This window comes from Rhamphochromis longiceps, linkage group LG9 (assembly GCF_057381845.1).
Source record: "Rhamphochromis longiceps isolate RC_006_pf linkage group LG9, R_longiceps_female_GT1.1, whole genome shotgun sequence".
Classification (NCBI taxonomy): domain Eukaryota; kingdom Metazoa; phylum Chordata; class Actinopteri; order Cichliformes; family Cichlidae; genus Rhamphochromis; species Rhamphochromis longiceps.
In genome coordinates this window covers 815,411-838,778 of record NC_140565.1, presented here as the reverse complement: position 1 = coordinate 838,778, position 23,368 = coordinate 815,411, and the positions used below count along the sequence as shown (strand labels likewise).

Below are 23,368 nucleotides of genomic sequence, written 5' to 3'. Positions count from 1 at the left end.
TTGTCCTTTTTGGTGGAGCAACTGCCTTGATCAACAGCAGCTCCCCCTGGTGTTAAAACTAAGAAGTGCAATACACTCAAGCAAAAGTTGAAGTGCGGCCATATTCTATTTAATTTATAAAATGACGGGCCAATTAAAAATGGCCCTGAACTACAGCTATACCACAGAGACCTTTTTCATATCCTAACATCTTCACAGCAGCAGATCAGGAAACAGCTGCTTGGGTTAAGAGACTGAACGATTTCTTGACAAAATTTCTTCGCCGTGCTGTAAAAGACTCACTGTCAGTTTTGTAAATGCTCGATTGCAATTTGCAGCAGATTGCTGCTAAGCCTGGCCCAACCAGTTATTAGGTTTACGGGGAATCACTTTTTCCCACAGGGCCACGTGGGTTTGGATTTTTCCCCTTTAATCATAAATGCCTTCATTTAGAAAGTGCATTTTTACTTCTGGTATCTTTGTCTAATATTTACATTTGTTTGATGATCTGAAGCATTTAAGTGTGAGCAAACACACAAAAAAATAGGAACTTAGGAAGAGGGCAAACACTTTTTCACACCACTGTCCATCCTGGTTAAGAATTTGTCACAATGTTACTGGAGACCAAGGAGATGAGTAAGTATCTGGTTAGACACAAACACCAGGAAGCTTACTGCAGTCCTGGGGCCTGTTCTTCGTACCTCGCTTACTACATCCAAGATCAAATGACACATCCAAGACCAAATCATCGCGCTAACTTTGAGCTCGCTAATCCGGTTCTCCGAACACACCTGCTGTTGACGATTAGTACAGCTGGATGAAGTAATGTGAGATCACTGGGTGGCTTAACAGGAGCTACGCATCGATAGTAGAAACATTGATCGGCAACCCTTTGATTGGTCGGCGAAAATGTCGAAGGAGCACGCTCGGTATTTTTCGGCAGCAGAGCAAGAACTCTTGAGTGAGGGATTTCAGGAGTTTCAGAGTTTAATTAAAACGCAAGGGAACACTGCAAAGGCTGCAAAAGCAAGGAGAGAGGGCTGGCAGGAAGTTGCTGACAAATTAAACTCGTAAGTAATTTAATAATAACAATAATAATGGAGTGGATTGATATAGCGCTTTTCAAGGCACCCAAAGCGCTTTACAATGCCACTATTCATTCACTCTCACATTCACACACTGGTGGAGGCAGCTACGGTTGTAGCCACAGCTGCCCTGGCGCAGACTGACAGAAGCCAGGCTGCCATATCGCGCCATCGGCCCCTCTGACCAACACCAGTAGGCGGTAGGGTAAATTTATTGTATCACACTATATTATCCAATATTATATTACATTATATTATATTATAATATGTTATATTATATCCCCTTTCACATTAGAGCCACAACAGGACCCACTAGAACATGGGAACAAGTAAAAGTGAAATATAAGAATATTCTACAGAATGGTAATATTTATCACTTATATTGCTTTTAGTCTCTTGGAAAGAGACCCTGGAATAATCTGTTTGTTTGTTCATAACAGCAACCAAGAAAAGGGCAGAGCAAAAAAAAGACAGGTGGTGGTCCTGCACCCCCTCGTCAACAAGTTGGTTAAGTGAATAATACCCTCACGGGAAAATCGATATCTCTCTATGAGCACACTGTCGCGCTGAGCTAAAGGATCCTGTCTGTCCCGCAATATACGCTGGATTCTGAGGACTCTCCTTATCAATCTTGCACCTTCCGCAATGGGCTGCTCGCGTATATGGACAGGACATGGCTGCGACAGACTTCCCAAATCCACCTTCGCTTTTATAGCCGTGGTCTCTCATCCTGATTACATGAAGTAATTTACAATTACTACTCTGAAATATGAATTACATCTGTAATAATCACATACATGTAATAGAATGTTAATAGTACATTTCCCTTTTTTAGGGAATGACCTGTATGTATCTGTGTGACATCAATAAAAGGATCAAGTGCTGCATTATCTTTAGTTACATTGATGTTATTTATTTATGGTGAAACAGTGGTGGAATATCGCTGTTGCTTTCGTATGAATGAAGCGGACATACCTGCGTGGCCGCGATCTAATCCTGTTTACATAAAGTGAACCTGCTCCCGAGCAGGTTTACGCTTACGGCTCTGTTGCTATGACAGCAAGTCCCGGATGAGCTTCGGGGAACCGAACGATCCAAGATCAGGCGAAATCGTCAACAATCTAATCCAGCTAACTTACTTAGCGAGGTACGAAGAACGGGCCCCTGTTATTGGGTATGGATGTCAGGATTGGTGTTGGTTATGAAAAGAATCTCTTAATGAAAATGTTGAAGCTTCTGGGATCTCAGAAACATGAAAGTGTCTTAAATCAGTTTAACATAAACCAGTGGCCTTGGAAACACTTCCAGTTCTCTGAAAGTCTGTGAGTAAATCTAGGAAGAGCTAACACTTTCCTAAAGATATTATGGTCTCACGTGCTAGTTTCAAGTCATATTAAAACAATATGCAGTCAATTTGTAAATGATAGTCATTATAAGAGACGGTACTAGGTAATATTAAAGTTCTAATGTTAAGCCACACAACATTAAAGTAACAGTTACCGTTTTTAATATGAAAGAAAAAGAATCTTTAGATGCTGTACAGAAGCACAAAAATGAGGCTTAAGCTCGTGCAAATTGATCTGGTAAGCCAGAATAATAAATAAGAACAAATAAGAAAAACTCTTGTTTCTTTTCAGCACTGTGGCCAGGTGGACAAAGAGTCAGTCTGTTGAGCAGAGGATTTGTTTAAACTTAAGAACTTCATGAATTTCTTCAGAAATAACATTTTAACCATTAAAGAAACAAATCCTTACCAACTCACATAACTTCTTATTATTAGGAATACCCAGAATAGAAAAGAATAGCCCCTCACTGTCATTGTACATGGACAAAGAAATGATGGGTGCTCCACACCAACTGTACAGGAATAAAATATAAACAGTCAGACATGAGGAATAGATAAAAACAAGGCAGAGGAACACTTTGGAGAACAAAGTGCTTGGAAGCAGTGCAAAAGGACTTGGTCTGAGTATTGAGTCCATATGTGAGTGGCCTCAGTGACGGCATTTACTCAGACCATGGCTCAGATTGGTGAGGTGAGTGGGCAGGGGTGGGGTGTGGGGGATAGTGTTTTTTTGTCTGAATGACCCAGGGGAAGAAGCTTTTAGTAAGTCTGGAGATGTGGGACCTGATTGACCTGAGGTGCTGACTGGAGGGGAGCAGGTCAAACAGGTGTTGAGCAGGGTGTGAGGGCTCACCTGTGCTGGCTTTGCTGTTCCTGAGACAGGAGGATCTGGCGATGGCCTGTCAGAAAGCAGACAATGATTTTTTTGGTGTTACTGACCCTCTATGCAGCCTTCCTGCTCTCAGTCGTGGCCCCTGAGTACCAAACACCAGGCAGGAGGCCTGAGGAGCGGTAGAAGGCCAGCTGGTCCAGGTTATTCATCCTCAGGACAGAGACGAAGTGCAAACGCTACTGGGCCTTCTTTACCCCGGCGATGGGGTTGTGGGTCCAGGTGAGATTGGCGGGGAAGTGGGTCCCCATAAACTTGAAGGTGCAGACAGATTGGTTCTGATCTGTCTGAGCCTCCTGAAGTCCATTATGAGTTCTTTGGTTTTAAGGGTGTTCAGCTTGAGGTTACTTTCTGAGTACCAGCCGGACAATTCTCTACCTCTGCCCTGGTAAATGCTGCACTATGTCTGGTATTATGGTGTTGAACGCTGTGCCATAGTCCATGAAGAGCATCCTCACGTGGCTCTTCCTGTTCTTCAGATGGTTCAGCTCTCTGTGAACGCTGATGGTGATCCTCTGTGAGCACACTGGTGAGGGTGGAGGGAGGGGGTTAGTCTCTGCTGAGACACTATCTGCTCGAAGCACAGCATGACTACAGACGTGAGGACTTTAGGTCTAAAGTCACTGTCAGTACATGCTGCTATCTTGGTTGTATAGCGTACAGCTACTTTCAGTACAATTGTTATTTATTTAGACTATTTCTCTCTAATGAATCTTTAGTTCGTCTTTTAACACCATCGTGCCTGAACTTCTCTCCTCCAAACTGTCAGTGGATCACCAGCTTCCTGACAGACAGGAAGCAGCAAGTGAGGCTGGGGGAGATCACCTCTGAAACTCGGTCCCTCATTGGTGCCCCTCAAGGATGTGTCCTCTCACCACTACTGTTCTCCCTCTACACCAGTGACTGTTTGCAGATGACACCACCATCATTGGCCTCATTCAGGATGGTGATGAGTCTGCATACCGGCAGGAAGTTGAGCGGCTGGTACTCTGGTGCAGTCAGCACAATCTGGAGCTGAACACTCTTAAGACTGTAGAGATGACAGTGGACTTCAGGAGACATCCCTCAACTCTGCTCCCCCTCACCATATCAGACAGCCCTGTGTTGACTGTGAAGATCTTCAAGTTCCTGGGTACTACCATCTCCCAGGACCTGAAGTGGGAGACCAACATCAACTCCATCCTCAAAAAGACCCAGCAGAGGATGTACTTCCTGAGACAACTGGGGAAGTACAGTCTTCCACAGGAGCTGCTGATCCAGTTCTACACTGCGGTCATTGAGTCTGTCCTGTGCTCCTCCATCACAGTCTGGTATGGAGCAGCCACTAAACAGGACAGGAGCAGACTGCAGCAGACTGTACGGGCAGCAGAAAGGATCATCGGCGCCCCCCTGCCCTCCATCCAGGATCTGTACCTCTCAAGAACCAGGAAACGGGCAGGGAAAATCATCACAGACCCCTCACACCCTGCACACAGACTTTTTGATCTGCTGCCCTCTGGCAGATGGTACAGAAGCCTGCAGACCAGGACCACCCGACACAGGAACAGTTTCTTTCCCCTCGCCATCTCCCTTCTTAACAGTTGACCTGTCACACTGCTCCCACTGCCGGACTGCAACTGCACCTTATGTACATTTTGTAGTATTCATTCCACCTCATTCATTTCTGTCATCCTGTGTTTTATGTATATAAGTTTAGATTAGTTATTTATGGTTGGTTTACACAGCTTGTGTATGCATGTGTGTGTGTGTGTGTGTGTGGGGGGGGGGGGGGGGGGTGTTGTGTTGCTTACATTGTGGACATTACATTATTATTACATTATACATTGCTGTGCTTGAGAGTCACCATCTACCGGAACCAAGTTCCTTGTATGTGTCTGTGCATATACATGGCCAATAAACGTGATTCTGATTCTGAGTCTGACCTCCCTGGTCTAACAACACAGGAGAAAACAAGGCTTCCCAAAAATATTGGGGAGCTCACTCCTACTCACTCCGCACTTCACACACACGCCGGAATAACTAAATGGCTAAGGCTGCGTTTGCTCAGTCTGGACCTGGACCTGGACGCCACGGCTCTTCCATCGTCCTTTATTGGCTATGTCCGCAGAGGCCCATCCTTCTGTCCACCAAAATTGATCACAGCACAGAAACAGCTTTAGTGAAGGTTACACATGATCTTCTCTGATAGTGGACTGCTCGTCCTGCTAGACCTCAGTTCACTGTATGATACTGTTGTATTTGGCCATGAAAATCTTAGAAATGGTGTCCTATCAGTCTATGTGTCCTCACCTTGGCCTCAGTGAGATGTGGCCAGGATGTCCTTTAATGCAAATATTAAACAAACATGCAGAACTGCTTTCTTGTATTTGTGCATCATCTCTAAAATTAGAAACGTCCTGTCTCAGAATTATGCTGAAAACCTAGTTCATGTATTTATTACTAATCACATTATCTTAAATGGTAAATGGCCTGTATTTATATAGCGCTTTCCTAGTCCCTAAGGACCCCAAAGCGCTTTACATATCCAGTCATCCACCCATTCACACACTGGTGATGGCAGCTACATTGTAGCCACAGCCACCCTGGGGCGCACTGACAGAGGCGAGGCTGCCGGACACTGGCGCCACCGGGCCCTCTGACCACCACCAGTAGGCAACGGGTGAAGTGTCTTGCCCAAGGACACAACGACCGAGACTGTCCGAGCCGGGGCTCGAACCGGCAACCTTCCGATTACAAGCCGAACGCCCAACTCTTGAGCCACGATCGCTCCCTGAAAACTCTTTAGCTGATCCAAAATGCCGCAGAGAGTACTGAAAGAGAGCAGGTTTCTCCTTTACTGCCTTCTCTTCATTGGCTTCCTGTTAAATCCAGAATTCAAAATCCTGCTCCTCACATACGAGGTCTTAAATAATCAGGCCCCATCTTATCTTAATGACCTTGTAGTACCATATCACCCTATTAGAGCACTTCGCTCTCGCTCTGCAGGTCTACTTGTTGTTCCTAGAGTATTTAAAAGTAGATTTTCAGAGCCTTCCTCTGCCTTAAAGATGAAGCTTCAAACTTTCATTTTTGCTAAAGCATATAGTTAGGGCTGGACCAGGTGACCCTGAATCCTCCCTTAGTTATGCTGCAATAGGATGATAGCATGATACACTTCATTCACACTCCTTTCTATTCGCACTCGTCATGTGTCGATCACTGTCCTGTGCTTGCTCACAGCAGGTCTTCTGATGGTTGGGGTTTTCTCTGTATTAGTGTGGGGTCTATAGCTTGTTGTATAAAGTGTCTTGAGCCAACTGTTGTCATACAGTTGAAGTGACCTTAACTGAATTTAATGTAGGTTTAATTTCAAAAGATAAGTAGTGAAATTTACATTCATTTCACTACATGTCCGTTCCTCCCCGAGAGAGAAAATAAGCACGTGTTTCAAATCAGTCCCAGTGTAGGATAGAACGAGTCCAAAAGGACAAGATGATCTCCTCTCAGCTTGACTGTGTTCATCAGAGAAAGCTCAAGCATTGGCTGCCTCCAGTGTAGCCCTCCTTCACCATCTGTCCAATCAGAGGCAAACGCAGCCATGCAGAGCTGCCAGTATAAAGCTGCACTCAGAAACAGAGCAGAGCCCTCTGCATTAGCCTGCTACCCTCTCTCAGGTAGGTCCATTCACACACACACACAAAGTTTACCTTTGTTAGAGTGCAGAGTCACACCACAGTATCGACTTCGTCTTCTAACATGGAAATGACGCTGTTTGTTGATGTGGACGTCGTGATGCTGCGGGGGGGTTAAACTGCCCTTGAGGAGAGATGCTTTTGTTCTTTATGTTGTTGATAGAAATCTTATTCTCAGTTTTCACTTCAGTGCTGACATTAACTGTAAAATTCTACAGATTTCATTTAGCCTTGTAATGGAGTGTGCTTGGAGATATGCTCACTCACTCACAGTTGTTCTTATGGAGTGTATTGTGGTCTAGGTATAGGAAGGAGCCCAGTGTGTGTGTGAGGTTGGATGAGTGGCTGTGTTTTAAATTCATTTGTATGAATTCAAATTCAAAGATTTTTTCTTATTCTGCAGAAAGTGACACAGTAACATCAATGATTGGGAACATGTTGTGTTGCCTCATTTTTATAATGGTGAAAGAACTCTGAATAGAAATCATGCAGCTCATTTGTGTTTTCCTTAAGATGGATATAGGAATGAACTTCGTATGCAGAAACACGATACACAGTGCTGTGAAAAAGCATTTTGCTGATTTGTCACACTTAACGCACTTTCTGATCATCAAACTAATTTTAATATCTTAGATACGAAATGCAGTTTTTCAGTTAACAGAGAAAAAGGCTTAAAAAGGGAAAATGAATTCAGCCTTAATAAATGGTTCAGTGGGCAAAGAACAGCCTGTTTCATGAGATGACATCTGAATCAAACTGAAGTCATTTTGTTCATTTGAGCCCTTCAGAGGTGGAGCTGCTGGGTGTTTCAGACCATCGTCCTGCTCCATAACACAAGTGTGCTTAACCTTCAGGACATGAACTGTTGGAATGAGACTCACAGGTTTCTCACATGTCCATCATTTTCTTTAGATCGCGATGCTTTTTGATCTTTTGTTCCACTTCACTTTGTCAGACAGGTTCTATGCAAGTGAGTCCACAGGTCTGCTAATAATCATGTCTGGGTGTAGATCCTGCCAGGCATGATGAAGGAAATCATTATTTAAAACTGAAATATGTAAGTGTGAGAAATTTGCAAATAACTAAGAAGTCATGAAAAGGGCAAATGTGTTTTCACAGCATGTATGTAATCATGTCTGTTGTGGCTGCCACCAACGTGCTGAATGCTTATTATTAACATCACGCGTGTTCGTCGCATCTCTGCCTGCCCTTACCCCATGTTGTCATGGCAGATGGCTGTGGAGAGATTTGTTATCATAAGTCACACGTGAAGAAGAAAAAAACATAATCGGAGCAAATATTTTCATTTCATGAGTGCAACTGCTTATAACTTCAAAAACCCACGCATACAAGTCATATGCAGCGTGTCTGCTCTGTGCACTTAGAGAGGAGTCAGGTTTGACTGCACAGATGTCCCATTCATCTGTACAGTATTACACAGCCTTCATGATTTTAAAAACAAAACGAGGATCAGGTACATCTAGCTATTGTAAACTCTGGTCAAAATACAGACATGTCGTCTGCAGCAAACACAGTACTGAGCATGAGAAACCTGCCCCCGAGTTCAACGGTTTTTAAGATGTTTTTCGGTATTAAAGTGAAGCCGGTGATAGATCAGGACATCCACACGTGCACAACACAAATAACAACGTCGTCAAACTTTACCTTCAAAACATCAACAAATCATCAAAAAGACACAAAGTTACTGATAAGTAGCACAGATCACTCTTTCACAATGGCAGATATTTCATAGAGAACTCTAATGTTATGTAGCATTAATATAACACAGTCTAACTAATAAACTGTGGTGTGATTTACCCACAGTGAAATGGCTCCAGCTGTGGTTTACAGTTTAATGCCTCAACAAGTATATTTTAACACATAACATCTGTACTTCTACTTCAGTAAAAGTGTCTTTTTACAGAATGTACATATACTATTACAACTTTTATATAGGATTCGGGATAGCTGATCATCAGTATTTGATCAAAGTGTTTTCTGGCTCTTTATGGAAACAATAATTACTAATAAGCACAGATCAAAGCACTGACACAAACAGCTCTGTAATGATGGTCCTGTTAGTCTCTTTATGAACACTGTTAAGATTTTAAATGAACAAATACACAAACTTATCAAACTCAAATTAAAATAACTGTAAGCAATATTTGAGCAGTGACAACAGACAGCAGATAGATGGTTTCCCTGTGGACTGTGGGTGAAAGGCAGGACACCAGAGTGACGGATCCACAGACACGCTGAAGTTAATCTGCCGTGTAGTTGCACACAGATAACCACAACACATAAAAACCTAACACAAGTAGCACGCAGTGGCTACAAGCATTGCATGTAATTTGTTCTAATATCCTTCAGATTTACACATGATGACAGCAGAAACCTGTTTAATCAGACAAATGAGCTCCTCATCAAAGAGAGCCGGTCACACCGTCCTCTCCTGTTTCCAGATGAAACACTGGAGCCTGAACCCACAGACAGCTGAGCTCTGGAGCCAGATGTTTAGTACTCACTGGCAACATGAGCACGGCCTGTATCTGATCACATTTTTAAAAGTTCAGTTTACTTTGTTAACTAAGAAACTAAGAATCTGTTTTCTTGCAACTGACTTGCCAAGCTGTCCTTTGATTTAATGCAGTAACTGTCCATCAAAGTGACCAGTTCCTCATTCTTTTGAGCTCGGCCTCCACACATTGAACATGAAGATTAAACTTCAGCAGCACACGCAGATCAAAAGATCAAAGTCAGCCACAATCATCCCAGTGCCGAAGAAGTCTCCCATCTCCAGCCTGAACGATTACCGCCCTGTGGCCCTCACACCGGTAATCATGAAATGCTTTGAGAGACTAGTCCTTCAGAACATCAAGGATTACCTCCCCCCAGAATTCGACCCCCACCAGTTTGCATACCGTGCAAACAGATCCACAGAAGACGCCATCGCCACAGCCCTCCACGCTGTGCTGAGTCACCTAGAGCAGCGGCAAAGCTACGTCCAACTGCTCTTTGTGGACTACAGCTCAGCCTTTAATACAATCAACCTGGACATCCTCATCACCAAACTGGTCACTCTTGGCCTCCCTCCTCTCACATGTGCCTGGATAAAGGATTTCCTCACAAACCGACCCCAGACTGTAAGACTCCGCCCCCATCTCTCCTCCACTCGCACACTGAGCACCAGCTCCCCACAGGGCTGTGTGCTGAGCCCCCTCCTGTATTCTCTCTACACCCACGACTGCAGTTCGACCCACAACAACACTCTCATCATCAAGTTTGCTGATGACACCACGGTAGTCGGACTCATCTCGAAGGGAGACGAGGCAGAGTACAGAGAGGAAGTCCTGAAGCAGGCAGCATGGTGTTCAGAAAACAACCTGGCACTGAACACTAAGAAAACCAAAGAGCTCATTGTTGACTTCAGGAGACACAGCACTGACTTGGCCCCCTCTACATCAACGGGGAGTGTGTGGAGAGGGTCCACACCATCCGGTTCCTTGGTGTCCTCATCTCTGCTGACATCTCCTGGACAGACAACATCTCAGCGGTCATCAAGAAGGCCCAACAGCGGCTGCACTTCATGAGAGTCCTCAGCTGAACTCCAACCTGCTGCTGACCTTCTACCGCTCGTCCATTGAGAGCCTGCTAACCTACTGCATCACGGTATGGTAATGGTAAATGGCCTGCATTTGTATAGCGCTTTTCTAGTCCCTAAGGACCCCAAAGCGCTTCACACTACATTCAGTCATCCACCCATTCACACACCCATTCACACACTGGCGATGGCAAGCTACATTGTAGCCACAGCTGCCCTGGGGCGCACTGACAGAGGCGAGGCTGCCGGACACTGGCGCCACCGGGCCCTCTGACCACCACCAGTAGGCAAACATGGGGTTAGTATCTTGCCCAAGGATATTTGGCATGCAGCCAGGAGGCAGCCTGGGATCGAACCACCGACTTTCTGATTAGTGGCTGACCTGCTCTGCCACCTGAGCTACAGCCACCCCCAAGGCGGCACCAAGGCGGATAGAGCGAGGCTTCAGAGTGTGGTCAAGACAGCACAAAAGATCATCGGCTGCCCTCTCCCCTCCCTGATGGACATTTATGCCTCAGCAGAGCAGCAAACATTATCAAGGACAGCTCCCACCCTGGCTCCAACATGTTCAGCCTGCTTCCCTCAGACTCAAAAACAGTTTCTTCCCCAAAGCCATAACCACCCTGAACTCACACATGCACAGATAACACAGCCCCCCACTTCCCACTTCCTCTATGGACCACCACTGTGCAATACCAATTCTATGTGCAATAACTATATACATAACACTATTTATTACATATTACTTACGTCTTGTATATTGTACATTTTATATATATATGTTTTTCCCTATGTTAATATTGTCCATATGTACATAGCGCTGCAGAACTGTGCCCCCCAGCATGTTTACACTGAGTAGGAGATGCTCTGTATCTCATTGTACAACTGTATAGTGACAATAAAGGCATTCTATTCTATTCTAGACACCTGCCTGCTTCTTGTTGTCACACGTAAAAGTGTGGAGCATCAGTCCACAGCTGGCCAGCCTTTCCTGATTCTGCTGTTTACTCACCAGTGTTTTTTTCTAAAGGTTCATCTGATGTGAATCCTATTGTGATTTATAAAAAAAAATAAAATGGCCAAATATTAAAAGCCTGAAAGAAATCTGTTGCTGTGATATAAGCTGAACACCACTGCTGAAAGACTTCGAGGTCTTTCTTTTCTTCCAGATTTAAACCAATCACAGGTGAGCCCTTTGTGAACGTGCATTTGTCAAACCCCACAATTATAAATGTGACATTTAAAGAAGAACAAAATGTTTGAGACGTTGCTCAAGAAGTGTGGAAATAAATGGTTTTCTGATAAGTAGACAATCATTTAAGATGATAATTCAAAAAGCTCTTTTGTCTTTGTTTGGTTTTAGACATTTTAGCATTTCCTTGTATTGAATCTAAATCCAGTAGTTGATCCTGCAATTGAATCCACGCCAAAGCACCTTAATGTAACTGATTTGGCGCTATATAAATTAAACTGAATTCATCGGTCTTCCTTCTCTCACCCCAACCAATCACAGCAGATGGCCCCGCCCCTCCAGAGCCTGGTTCTGCCGGAGGTTTCTTCCTGTTAAAAGGGAGTTTTTCCTTCCCACTGTCGCCAAAGTGCTGCTCATAGGGGGTCATATGATTGCTGGGTTTTTCTCTGTATGTATTATTGTAGTGTCTACCTTACAATATAAAGCACCTTGAGGTGACTGTTGTTGTGATTTGGTGCTGTATAAATAAAATTGAATTGAATTGAATTTGAATTTATATTATAAATAATACACAAAAAAACAGAAAACCCCAACAATTAAATGACTCCCTATGAGCAAGCACTTTGGCGACAGTGAGAAAGAAAAACCCCCATTTTATCAGGAAGAAACCTCCGGAGCCATGACGGGGATGAGAGGAGGACAAAGCCACTGCTTTATAGAGGTCCCATATATAGACAGTGTTCTGTATACAGAGGAGGACAGTTTGCTGATAAAATTTAAATCAGCAAAACAATGAATGAAGGAATGACTTTTCCAGAATCATCCAACCACCAGCGGCAGTGAACTCTGTTCTGGCCCAACATCATACTTCCTGTTAAAAGGGGGTTTTCTTTCCCACTGTCGCCAAGGTGGTGTATGGTAGCTGTGTTGGTTTTTCCCAACGATTACAATCTTTCTATAGATGCAACACATATATGGTGCTGATGAAATTCATCTGAGAGAACGTGAAAAAGAACAACACAGCTGGATTCCAAACATTTTTGTTCTTCCTTTTAAAAAAGGAAAAGGAAATTTGGAGATTTCACAAAATCTATCCAACACTAATCCGTGACTATTGTTGAATGTATTGTTTATACTAACATGAAGAATCTGATACCCATCTGTATCAACTGAATATAAAAAAATACACAAAGCTGTGCATCCAGTGGTCAGATAATCAGATAGTTATTTGTCTTGTATTCTCTGAGTGCTTCCAACACATGTAGAGTGTTACAGCTACTAATGAAGAACTAATTACTGCTTAAAGAGGTGTTGAAAGTGACAGTCAGACTGAACAGTATATCCTTGCCTTTTCTTTAAACACAAAGCTCATTGCTACAGCCAGGGATGGAATAAAAGTGATACCCTTCAACTGCTTTTTAGTTTTAGCTTCCCTGTTTTCCACCACAGTCTAGGTTCTGTCACTAGTTACCTAACATTAGCAGTAACCATCCACAGACATTGTGCATTGTCTTAGATCCGGCTTGTGTTAAATCTATGACAGGTTTTAGTGTAGGGCCCCATGATGTAAATTAGACTTAATACATGTCGTGTTTCATGTCCACTTTGAGTACAGCACTGCTTCCAGTCACATTTAACAGGCTGCTGATGAGTTGTTGCGGGGGAGGTGGAAGTGGAGGAGGTGACAGCTGAGCATTGCAGTATAAGTGCCAGGCCTTTCAGTGGTTACCATGGCACCAAGTCTGTCGCATTCTTGTGTCGTTACAGGAGAGAGTGTGTGTGTGTGCGTGCGTGCGTGCGTGCGCGTGCGTGCGCGTGCGTGTGTGTGTGTGTGTGTGTGTGTGTGTCTGTGAGTGTGAAACCTTCCACTGGCAGTCTTTGCCACTGTCACTATCCAACTGCAGATGAAACCAGATAGAAAACAATTTGATTCATGGTCCAGGAAGGTAGGATGAGACTGAAACACAAAGACGGGGTCTTCTACAAACACTGAGCTCAGCTTTGAGGACCTGAATATAACAAAGTGACCAAAGTACAGTTAAATATTACTCCTTGTTGGTCCCAATTAAAAGTAGGATCGGGAGGAATTTTAGCCACATGTAAACAAGCATCGCTAACAGAACCTAAAACCTATAAAGGGCTGTGGTCCCAAACCATACCCCACCTCGAAAGGTTAAACCTTACAACAGCGGTCCCCAACCTTTTTTGCACCACGGACCGGTTTATGCCCGACAATATTTTCATGGACCGGCCTTTAAGGTGTCATGGATAAATACAACAAAATAAAACCAGTACCAGTACCGAAAAAAAGAAGATTTATTCATAACACACGGGAAAAGACCCAGGAAAACAGAGTTAACGATAAAAACGATAACAAAATAACGCTGAAAACCGATAAAAACCCTGAAAACCAGACATTTCACACCTGAGCCTCAACTCTCGCGGCCCGGTACCAAACGACTCACGGACCGGTACCAGTCCGAGGCCCGGGGGTTGGGGACCGCTGCCTTACAACACACTAAGACTACACGGTAAATTTATACAGTTAAAGAAGGAAAAGACCGGCCATAAAGTCCATGAGTTTTATTGTTGAAGTTTCTAAGACCTGTAGGATTCCCCAGTGAGCAAACAGGTGTTGGCCACCATGTGAAACATCCATTAAAATATTGCTTCACTCTGGAAAGTTATGGCCTGGGTTTCAGTATCTTCCAGGAAGATGCAGCTGATGATATTTTTTGCACTTTTTGCTCTTTGAAAAGCCATTTTTGTCTCCTGCAAGATGGAAAGGAACTCAATTTGTTTTTTCTGCTTGATTCATTATTTTCTATGTCTATATACAGATGCTGCCTACCTCGTTTGTAAGAAGTAGCTGACTGAGTTATTCTTGCCTCCTTATCAGCTCAAAGCAGTCTGGACATCCTCCTCTGACTCCTGACATCAACAGGGGGAACTGCTGCTCACTGAGTATTTTCTCATTTCAGACCATTCCCATGGTTGTACATCAACCTGAATTACTCACAGCAGCTCATCTGCATCAACAATCATCTTTCTTTATGTTGAGGCTTGGTTTGAACTTCAGTGAGCTGTCTCAACTGTAGCTACGTGCCTACACACTTTGACTTGCTGCTGTTTTAAGACTGTATATATTTTCTTCATCTGTTGTCTCATGCATATAGTTCCACATGTATGATTTGCTTCTGTCAGTGCTATCAGTTTTGTTTCAACAAATCGTTCACGTTTCATTTTTCTGTCTGAACACTTTTTCTCTAGCTTATGTCTACATTTTTACAGAACTATTTCCAATGTCAGCAAGGCTTTGATAATAAAACGAAACATTTTGATAACAAAGTCTTCATACTGTGCTGAAAGTGTTTGAATTCCTATTCATGTTTAGACAAATGTCAAATAAGGTTTAATTGTTTTCATGGCTTTTGCACAAGCAAGTCTGTGTTATGAAAATGCCATAACTTGATAAGAAGTGCATGAAGAGCAGTGAAGATGACATCCCTGCTGGGAGAACTGTAATAACATCAGGAACTTAATGGTACTATGGACGACAACACTTAAGACGAACTCTGAGGCAATCACACAAGTTACCATCACATGTGGAATATACCAATGTGATGCACTGTTCCCCACTGTTGATCTGCACAGGCCTCAGTCCTCTAAGCCAGCAGTCCCCAACACCCGGGCCATAGGCCGTGAGAGTTGAGGCTCGGGTGTGAAATTTATGGTTTTCAGGGTTTTTATGGTTAACTGGGTTTCCCTGGGTCTTTTCCCGTGTTGTAGTTGTGTCTTATATTGAAAGAAATGTTTACGCGTTACCATAACGACCAGAGAGCATTAAGGGGGAAAGAGGAGGATGTTATTGTTGGCGCATTTCAGGAGGCCGCTGCTAATAAAGTTACACAGTTACACAGTGAATTCGTGTTTATTTACAAAATACCACAGTTTTTGCCTTAATCGTATCATTTTATTTTGTTGAATTTATCTGCGACATCTTAAAGGCTGGTCCATGAAAATATTGTCTGAGATTAAAGTGGTCACAAGGTTGGGGACCGCTGCTCTAAGCCAGCCCACCACTGAGAGTGGATATAGATTCAGGAGTGGAGTAAAATCTGCAACCTCTAGAAAAATGTACCGAGACAGTCTTGTTAAAAATCTGCTGCTATCTAGCAGGATGATGAAGACAAAATGAGGGTGGATGCTTCTGCAGTTGCCTCACGGTACAAAGAAAACAGAGAAAACCCAACAAAACATGAGCCCCTTTGAGCAAGCACTTCGCTGACAGTGGGAAGAAAAAACTCCTTTTCAACAGGAAGAAGCCTCTGGCAGAACCAGGCTTAGGATGTGCTGCAACAGGAGAAAGACACCCTGTGGAAGAGAGCCAGAGATTAATGATAACTAATGACTAAATACAGAGTGCCGTATAAACACAATGGGAGTTAACAAGGTGAGGGCCCTAACAGCGGCCATAGTAGTTTTGTTGGTTATCAGAATATTATTTATTATTCTCTAAGGCAGCGGTCCCCAACCCCCGGGCCTCGGACCGGTACCGGTCCGTGAGTCGTTTGGTACCGGGCCGCGAGAGTTGAGGCTCAGGTGTGAAATGTATGGTTTTCAGGGTTTTTATCGGTGTTCAGCGTTATTTTGTTATCGTTTTTATCGTTAACTCGGTTTTCCTGGGTCTTTTCCCGTGTGTTATGAATAAATATTATTTTTTTCGGTACCGGTACTAGTTTTATTTTGTTGTATTTATCCGCGACACCTTAAAGGCCGGTCCGTGAAAATATTGTCGGGCACAAACCGGTCCGTGGCGCAAAAAAGGTTGGAGACCGCTGCTCTAAGGAAATGATGTGGGTTACAGTTGCTCCAGACAGTAACAGACTAAACTAATTAAGTAGTACAACATGTTACAGAGTTTACATATTTAAAAAATAGCACTAATATATAGAAATTGCTCACTGTACCGTATCACCCACAGGATGATCTGGTACTGTAAGGTCATTGAAATAGGATGAGGCCTGATTACTCAACACCTTCTTTTCCATGAGAAGAATTTTAAAATCTGTGTGGCAGAATGGGCCAAAATGACACTACATGCGACTAGTTTCTCCATACAGCAGGCAGCTTGAAGCTGCCATCATCAACAAAGGCTTTTGTGCAAAAGATTAAATACATTTTAGTAAGCATATATCTTTTCTGTGTGTTATTTCTAATTTATTTTTAATAACAGGAAAGTTTGCAGCTTAAATACATGCACAGTTTATGCTATCCTTCAGTGGCAAAGCTAAGAAGCCACTGTTGTGGCTGATAGTTTGAATGTTAATGTATGTAGGAAGTAGCATCCTGGCATTTGTAATGGCAGTACTCACTTTTTCTATTTGTTTAACAAACATATTTACAGACAGACGTGTGCACACAGACACACAAACACACAGGGAGAGTCTTTTGTATTGTGTACATTTCTGTCACTACTTCTTGTCTTTATTATTTGGTTACTTGTGTAACTAAACAGCATATATAGGGCTTATGGTCTGAACAGGCTACATTTTCCTATGACATTATTTATCAAAAACGCTGCAAACAAGACTTGATTTTTTTGACAGATAAAGCTGCAACACAAGATTTCAGACACATTTCCTGATGTAGCAGCAATCAGCCCCTACAAAGCTTACTTAAAGTGTGTGGTGGTACCCAGACCCAGTCCTTACATAAGGGTAGACACAATAGACAAAAAATACTCTCTAATTTAGCTGTTTTTTATACGCTGCCTTTCTTTCTGCACTCAATGACAGAGGAAACAGAGAAATTAACACACACCCACACACACCTCTACATGTGTGTGTGTGTGTGTGTTTAAAACAAACAAACAGCAATTCTCCGTTCTAAAAAACAAATCTTTCCTTCTCTTATTCTCTTTTCTCTCAGAAGGCTACCTCAGTGGATAGAGAGGCAGATGGAAAGGAGCTGAAGAAAGGTTGCAGCACAGCTGAGGATCACAACTCCATGTCCATCACCATGGAAACAGCAGAACAATCAGCGTTGGAGATGGATTGTGAAGTGGATGTTGGCATGGCTGATTCACCTAAGCAACAGGATTTTATTGCAGATGATGAGCTTGTTTGTTCAGCGACACCGCCATTAGTCCCAGAGTCTCCGTTGGAAAAGGTAACGCTCGACACTTTATTAACTGACATGCCACGCAGCAGAGACGCAAATGACAAGCTTGACTGCTCTGACCCCAACGTCTGCACTGAAACGGCTTGTCAGAATCAAAAAGAAGCTTTGGTTTTGGAGCCGGCCTGTGAAGAGCTCAGCAGGAATGAATCAGTCACCTCATCTGTGTCCGACCCACTCTCCAGTGTAGACAGTGTGTGTGAGAATGACCCCCAACATAAGAGGAGGAAAACACCAGAACTAGATCCTGCGCAAGAACAGACCCCTGAGCTAGAACAAGATGCTGTACCAGTACAAAGCCCAGAGCCTTGTGAAGATCCTGAGGAACTAAGTCTTGAACTAGAGCAATACCCTGAACTAGAGCAATACCCTGAACCGGAGGAATACCCTGAGCCAGAGCCGTTCCCAGAATCAACGCAATTCCCTGAACCAGCGCTAGACCCTGAGCTAGAGCCGTTCCCAGAATCAACGCAATACCCTGAACCAGAGGAATACCCTGAACCAGTGCTAGACCCTGAGCCAGAGCCGTTCCCAGAATCAACGCAATTCCCTGAACCAGCGCTAGACCCAGAGCCAGAGCCGTTCCCAGAATCAACGCAATACCCTGAACCAGTGCTAGACCCTGTGCTAGATCAGTATCCTGAGCCAGAGCCTGGGGCTGTTGACAATTATCTGCATTCTGAACAAGATGGCTATCTAAATCTGGAAATATATAAAGACCCAGAGGCCCAAGAACTCATATTTGAACCATCCGTCACAGAGGAGTCTATGTTAGCACAGTGCATTAGAGAAGAAGCTATGTCAGACGTCTCCACCGAATCCTGCCATGAACCTGGTCCTGATGAAATGGAAGAATGCCTGAGAGTTGAGATTGCAGCAGCATCTTCAGATAGTGAGACGGATGAAAAATGGAGAACAATATTCTCCTCTTCTATTAATAAAGAAGATGATGATTCATACTTGGATAGTCTTCAGTTGAGTGCCCAGGAGCTCTTTGTACAAAAAGCTGAGATGACAGGTGCTGAAGACCAAGACAGCAACGCTTTTCATGAAGTGTGTTTTGAGGTCCCGCAAGTGGAAGACGTTCTGGAACAGCCCGAGGTTAACGTTCCTTTTCCCAGCCCTTCACAAGAGGTTAAATATAACCCGTTAGGCCTTCAAGGCTTGTCTAAAATATCTGAAGATGAGAGTGAGAATGGTAAAGATGCCAATTATAACCACATCACTCACCAACCGCACATCAGTGTAGATGCAGTCAAGAAGCTACCTAAAGACTTCTGTGTGATACAGGAAACCAAGAGTGAGAATGTTAGTACAGAGCACGTGGACTTCCAGCTGGCTCGTAAACAGTGGCGGGAAATGGAGGAACAAACCAAAAACAAGGTAGTCTTACCTACAACCAAGCAGCTGAGCTTCCACGGCAGCCACAGCTTCATGTACACTCCAGTACGCAACATTGACCGACCTCACAAGAAAGCACATGATCTGGAAAACTTAGATCTGGTTGGGGAGTATCCTCACACCCAATTCAGCCCCTGCTCAGAGGATTCTGGTTTGGATGATTCCAGTTACAGGTCCCCTTATGATGATCCAGAAGCAGTTGAAAGGGATATTCGCATATCACTGGAGAGGGAAGAAAATTTCAAAAGGGAGAGGGGCCTTTCCAGGATGGGCAAATCTACTGATTGTGCACCATCAAGAAGTATCCCTAGATCAATAAGCACTCCACTGACGCCGTCATTCATCATCACCTCCTCACCTACCAAGGAACCATTCAAACATGAAATGTCAGCGAACAATGTAATTATTCTGGACCCTAGCAATGATTTTACCTCTAGTCCCAGGCATGTTAAAGACAACATGAAAGCTCAGTCTAGTGAGTGGCACTCCAAAGAGACCAGCTCCAGTGTCATCATCCTGGAGACGTCCAATTTGATTATTCGCAGTGCCTCTGAGTTCTCTCTCAGTAAAGCATGTGAGCAGCCCCAGGAAAAAATGTTCCTGAACAACCCATTTTTCAAACTACGTTCGAGAAGCACAATATCCTTGGTGGATGAAGAGATCAAGATGGTAAAGCAGAGGGAGGATGAGCTGAAGAAGGAGAGGGAAAATCTGTATGCCAAAGACAGGTTCTGCGCAGAAAGAGTATTGTCAAATCGCATGGAAACGTTGACCTTTAATAACTCAGGTATGCTAGCATGATATTCACCATGTTTTTCCCTCCATTTGCCTATGTTAATGATAATTATCAATTGTGGTGTGTCGTATTAGTTGATGTTCCTGTGAAGTGCAAGTCGTCTCCATCTTCACCAATGAAAACCACCCACAGGATGGATCGTGCTGCTCTATCGTGTGATCACAGAGTGAGTTCTTGATGAAACATCTTTGAATTTCTTTGTCATCAACCAAAACATGCAATTTCATGCTTTGCATTTCATATTTATACTGTCATTATGAAACCTGAGACTTGATAAATAAGCTCAAACATAATGTGCTCATTGTCTCATTTATAGTGTAAATAAGATATGAGGTGATTGTTTGTGTGTTTTCATAAATACAAATTTTTTCATGGTTAATTCCGGCATTTACTAGTAATTTGTGTGACCTCATCTAACGTAAGGACTATTTTTGCCTTATAAACATTTATAAATAAATGTAATGTCTCTGGCCTGTGTCCAGACATGTTGACACCGCTGCAAGTGATGTCGCACAGAAGGAGCAGCAAGTTCAATCTGTGTCTCTGGGAATAAAGGGGGTTGGTATCCTAGGGAGATCTCAACAGAAGACAAAACTGTGCAGATGAGGTGTGAGACATGTGTACATACTCCACCCAGACAAGATATGATGACCAAGTTGATGGATTGTTGGAAGTGAAGCAGTGAAGCGTAGCCTCCAGCTCCTGATCCAACCCTTCTGTTTGGCTGTTGGTCTGGGGATGATATCTGGAACTGAGACTGACCCGGGCTCTGTCATGTTCAGTTTCTTCAGAAGGAATTACAGGAGAAATATATGTAATTTAAAAAGATTTAATTTGCTTCAGCAGTTGGAATTACAAGTTGGACTGGACCTCCATGTGAACACAGCCACCTGTCTTCACACAAAGGACGGCCCTGGATCGGGCCGTATCGTTTTTATAACCCAACAATAACACACTATTATTATAACTGTCTTCTTCCCCGAACCATCCTGATGTCTCCATTTGGCCTTCTCCTCACTCACGACTAGGGATAGGTATTGATAAGATTTTCACGATTCCGATTCCATTTTCGATTCTGTTTAACGATTCGATTCTTTATCGATTCTCTTTAAAAAGGAGAACACTAAGGTCGATTAGCTTAGAACTTTGTTTTATATCTTCTCTTTGAACAAGATAGAAATTTAGGAGTAACATGGCCTTAGAAACCCAACAGTGAGATCTTAAGAGATCCAGCCTACAGCTCTTCAATGGGGTGTCACAGGGTCCCCAGGAAAAAAAATTGTAAATGTAAAATAATAAAATAAATATTCTTCTGTAGCAATAACAAAGCATAACATAAATTGTTCTGTAGCAATTACACAAGAATATCCAGTAATGTCCCTGCCTACAATTAAACACATTCACTTACCAAAGTGAAATCGGGGCATCTGCTGTGGCAAATGGGTGCAAACTTTTGACCACAAACTGAGTCACTGCTCGGTGACATTCGTCTATCCTGGCCTGAAAGGAGACGCTACCGGTAGACTGCAGCGAGAACTGCCAGCATCTGAGCCAGACTGCCTCTCTCATCATGGTCACTAAATGCACAGTAATGGCAGGTTTGTAATAAGGCAGATCGCGCTAACATAATATGGACTGTTAGTTGATTATTTACCTGCCGCATTAACGGGAGAGGACGTGCAAACGTTACCGCTGCTGCTGGGTTGAGATTCACGAGTCGAGCGGAATTAAAAACACGACATTCATTTAAGGTCATCGTGTGTTTTGTGAGCAAATGCTTTTGCATATTCGTAGTGTTTCCTCCCTTAAATGAAATATCTACTTTGCAAGTATTGCAAGTTGCCCTGTTGTCATCCGTTCTCGTAAAGTATAACCAAACTTTTGAGCGTTTGAGCCGCCGTGTTTCCTGCCAGGTAAATGACGCTCCACAACGTGGTGATGTCATTTGGGGCGACTGGAGTCGATAAGAGAATCGTTTGCAAAAATGGCAAACTATTCCAAGGAATTGAAACAGTGGGAACCGGTTCTCAACAAGAACCGGTTTTCGATACCCATCCCTAGTCATGACCCTCATTATCTGCTTCTTTTCCTGGAATGACAAGACAGAAAAGAAAACACCTCCCTGCCTAGCCTTGATCATTTTAATAATATCCTACTACTGTTTCTATTTAACTCTCTTCGGCCTAGCAAATATCCTTCTAACCATTATCTAGTGTGATGTGTAAGCATGTAGCAAAACCCTCTGCTTCCCGTCAGTTCTCAATATTTGGACTTAGTGCTGTCTAACTACACAGTCACACTCCGGTGGATGCATCGGAGAGAAACTTGGGGTTAGCATCTTGCCCAAGGATACTTGGCATGCAGACTGGAGGAGCCTGGGATCAAACCGCCAACCTTCCGATCAGTAAGTGACCTGCTCTACCTCCTGAGCCACAGCCACCCCAAGCCACCCCTGAACAACGTTTTAGATCCTCAAAACATGGAGCGCCAACTTGTTTTTGAGCACATTGCATTGTGTATATAAAAATAATAAAAACAGCTTTAATTAATCATTTTAAACCCTAGCAGCTCCCAATGCAGAACAGAAGGACTTCCACACCTGTGAAGTAAACTGAGGACCTCGATCAGACAGGATCTGGAATTCCGTGGAGTCGGAAAACATGATCTGTCAATAGTTTAGCTGTCTCAACAGCTGATGGCAGTTTGTCCAATGCTAAAGGTGGGCTGAATTAGAAATCCTATCAACACTGGTGAGTATTACAGTTTTTCCCGAGGAAGCGGGGAGACCAGTAACAAAATTTATGTGGAACAGAGTCTCTGTGGAATGGCTAGTGGTTGGAGCAACCCGAAAAAGCACTGGTTATGGTGTTTATTGCAGGCAAGCTACTACGTACTCTCTCACATCCTTTTCTACCGAATCCACCAAAAGTGACAGCGAAGCAAACATATGGTCCTACTCATCCCAGGATGAATGGAAAAATGGAAGGTATGGATCCAGTGGAGTACTGTGGCACATGTAGAGGTGGGTACAAACTGGCAACCAGGCGGGCCAGTGCCTGGGTTAGGCTTCTCCTGAAGGGCCTGCTGGATCGTGTCCTTGATTCTCCAGGTTACTGCACCCACCCTGCAGGAACCAGGGAGGATGTAGCCAGGCTCAGCAGTACTAGTGTTGGTGACGAACTGGCGGGAGAGAGCGTTTGACATTTCTGGACCTTGAACGATAGGAGTT

General features: G+C 43.5%; 1 protein-coding gene across 1 annotated transcript in view; it reads left to right on the top strand.

Annotated features, from left to right (window-relative positions):
• Nucleotides 1-23,368, top strand: part of palmdb (palmdelphin b) — an 86,018-nt gene that overhangs the window by 56,122 nt on the left and 6,528 nt on the right. The window contains exons 6-7 of the mRNA XM_085417954.1: nt 17,694-20,130; nt 20,214-20,305. Of these exons, the coding sequence (XP_085274080.1) occupies nt 17,694-20,130; nt 20,214-20,305 (2,529 nt within the window). The remainder of the gene's footprint in view (nt 1-17,693; nt 20,131-20,213; nt 20,306-23,368) is intronic.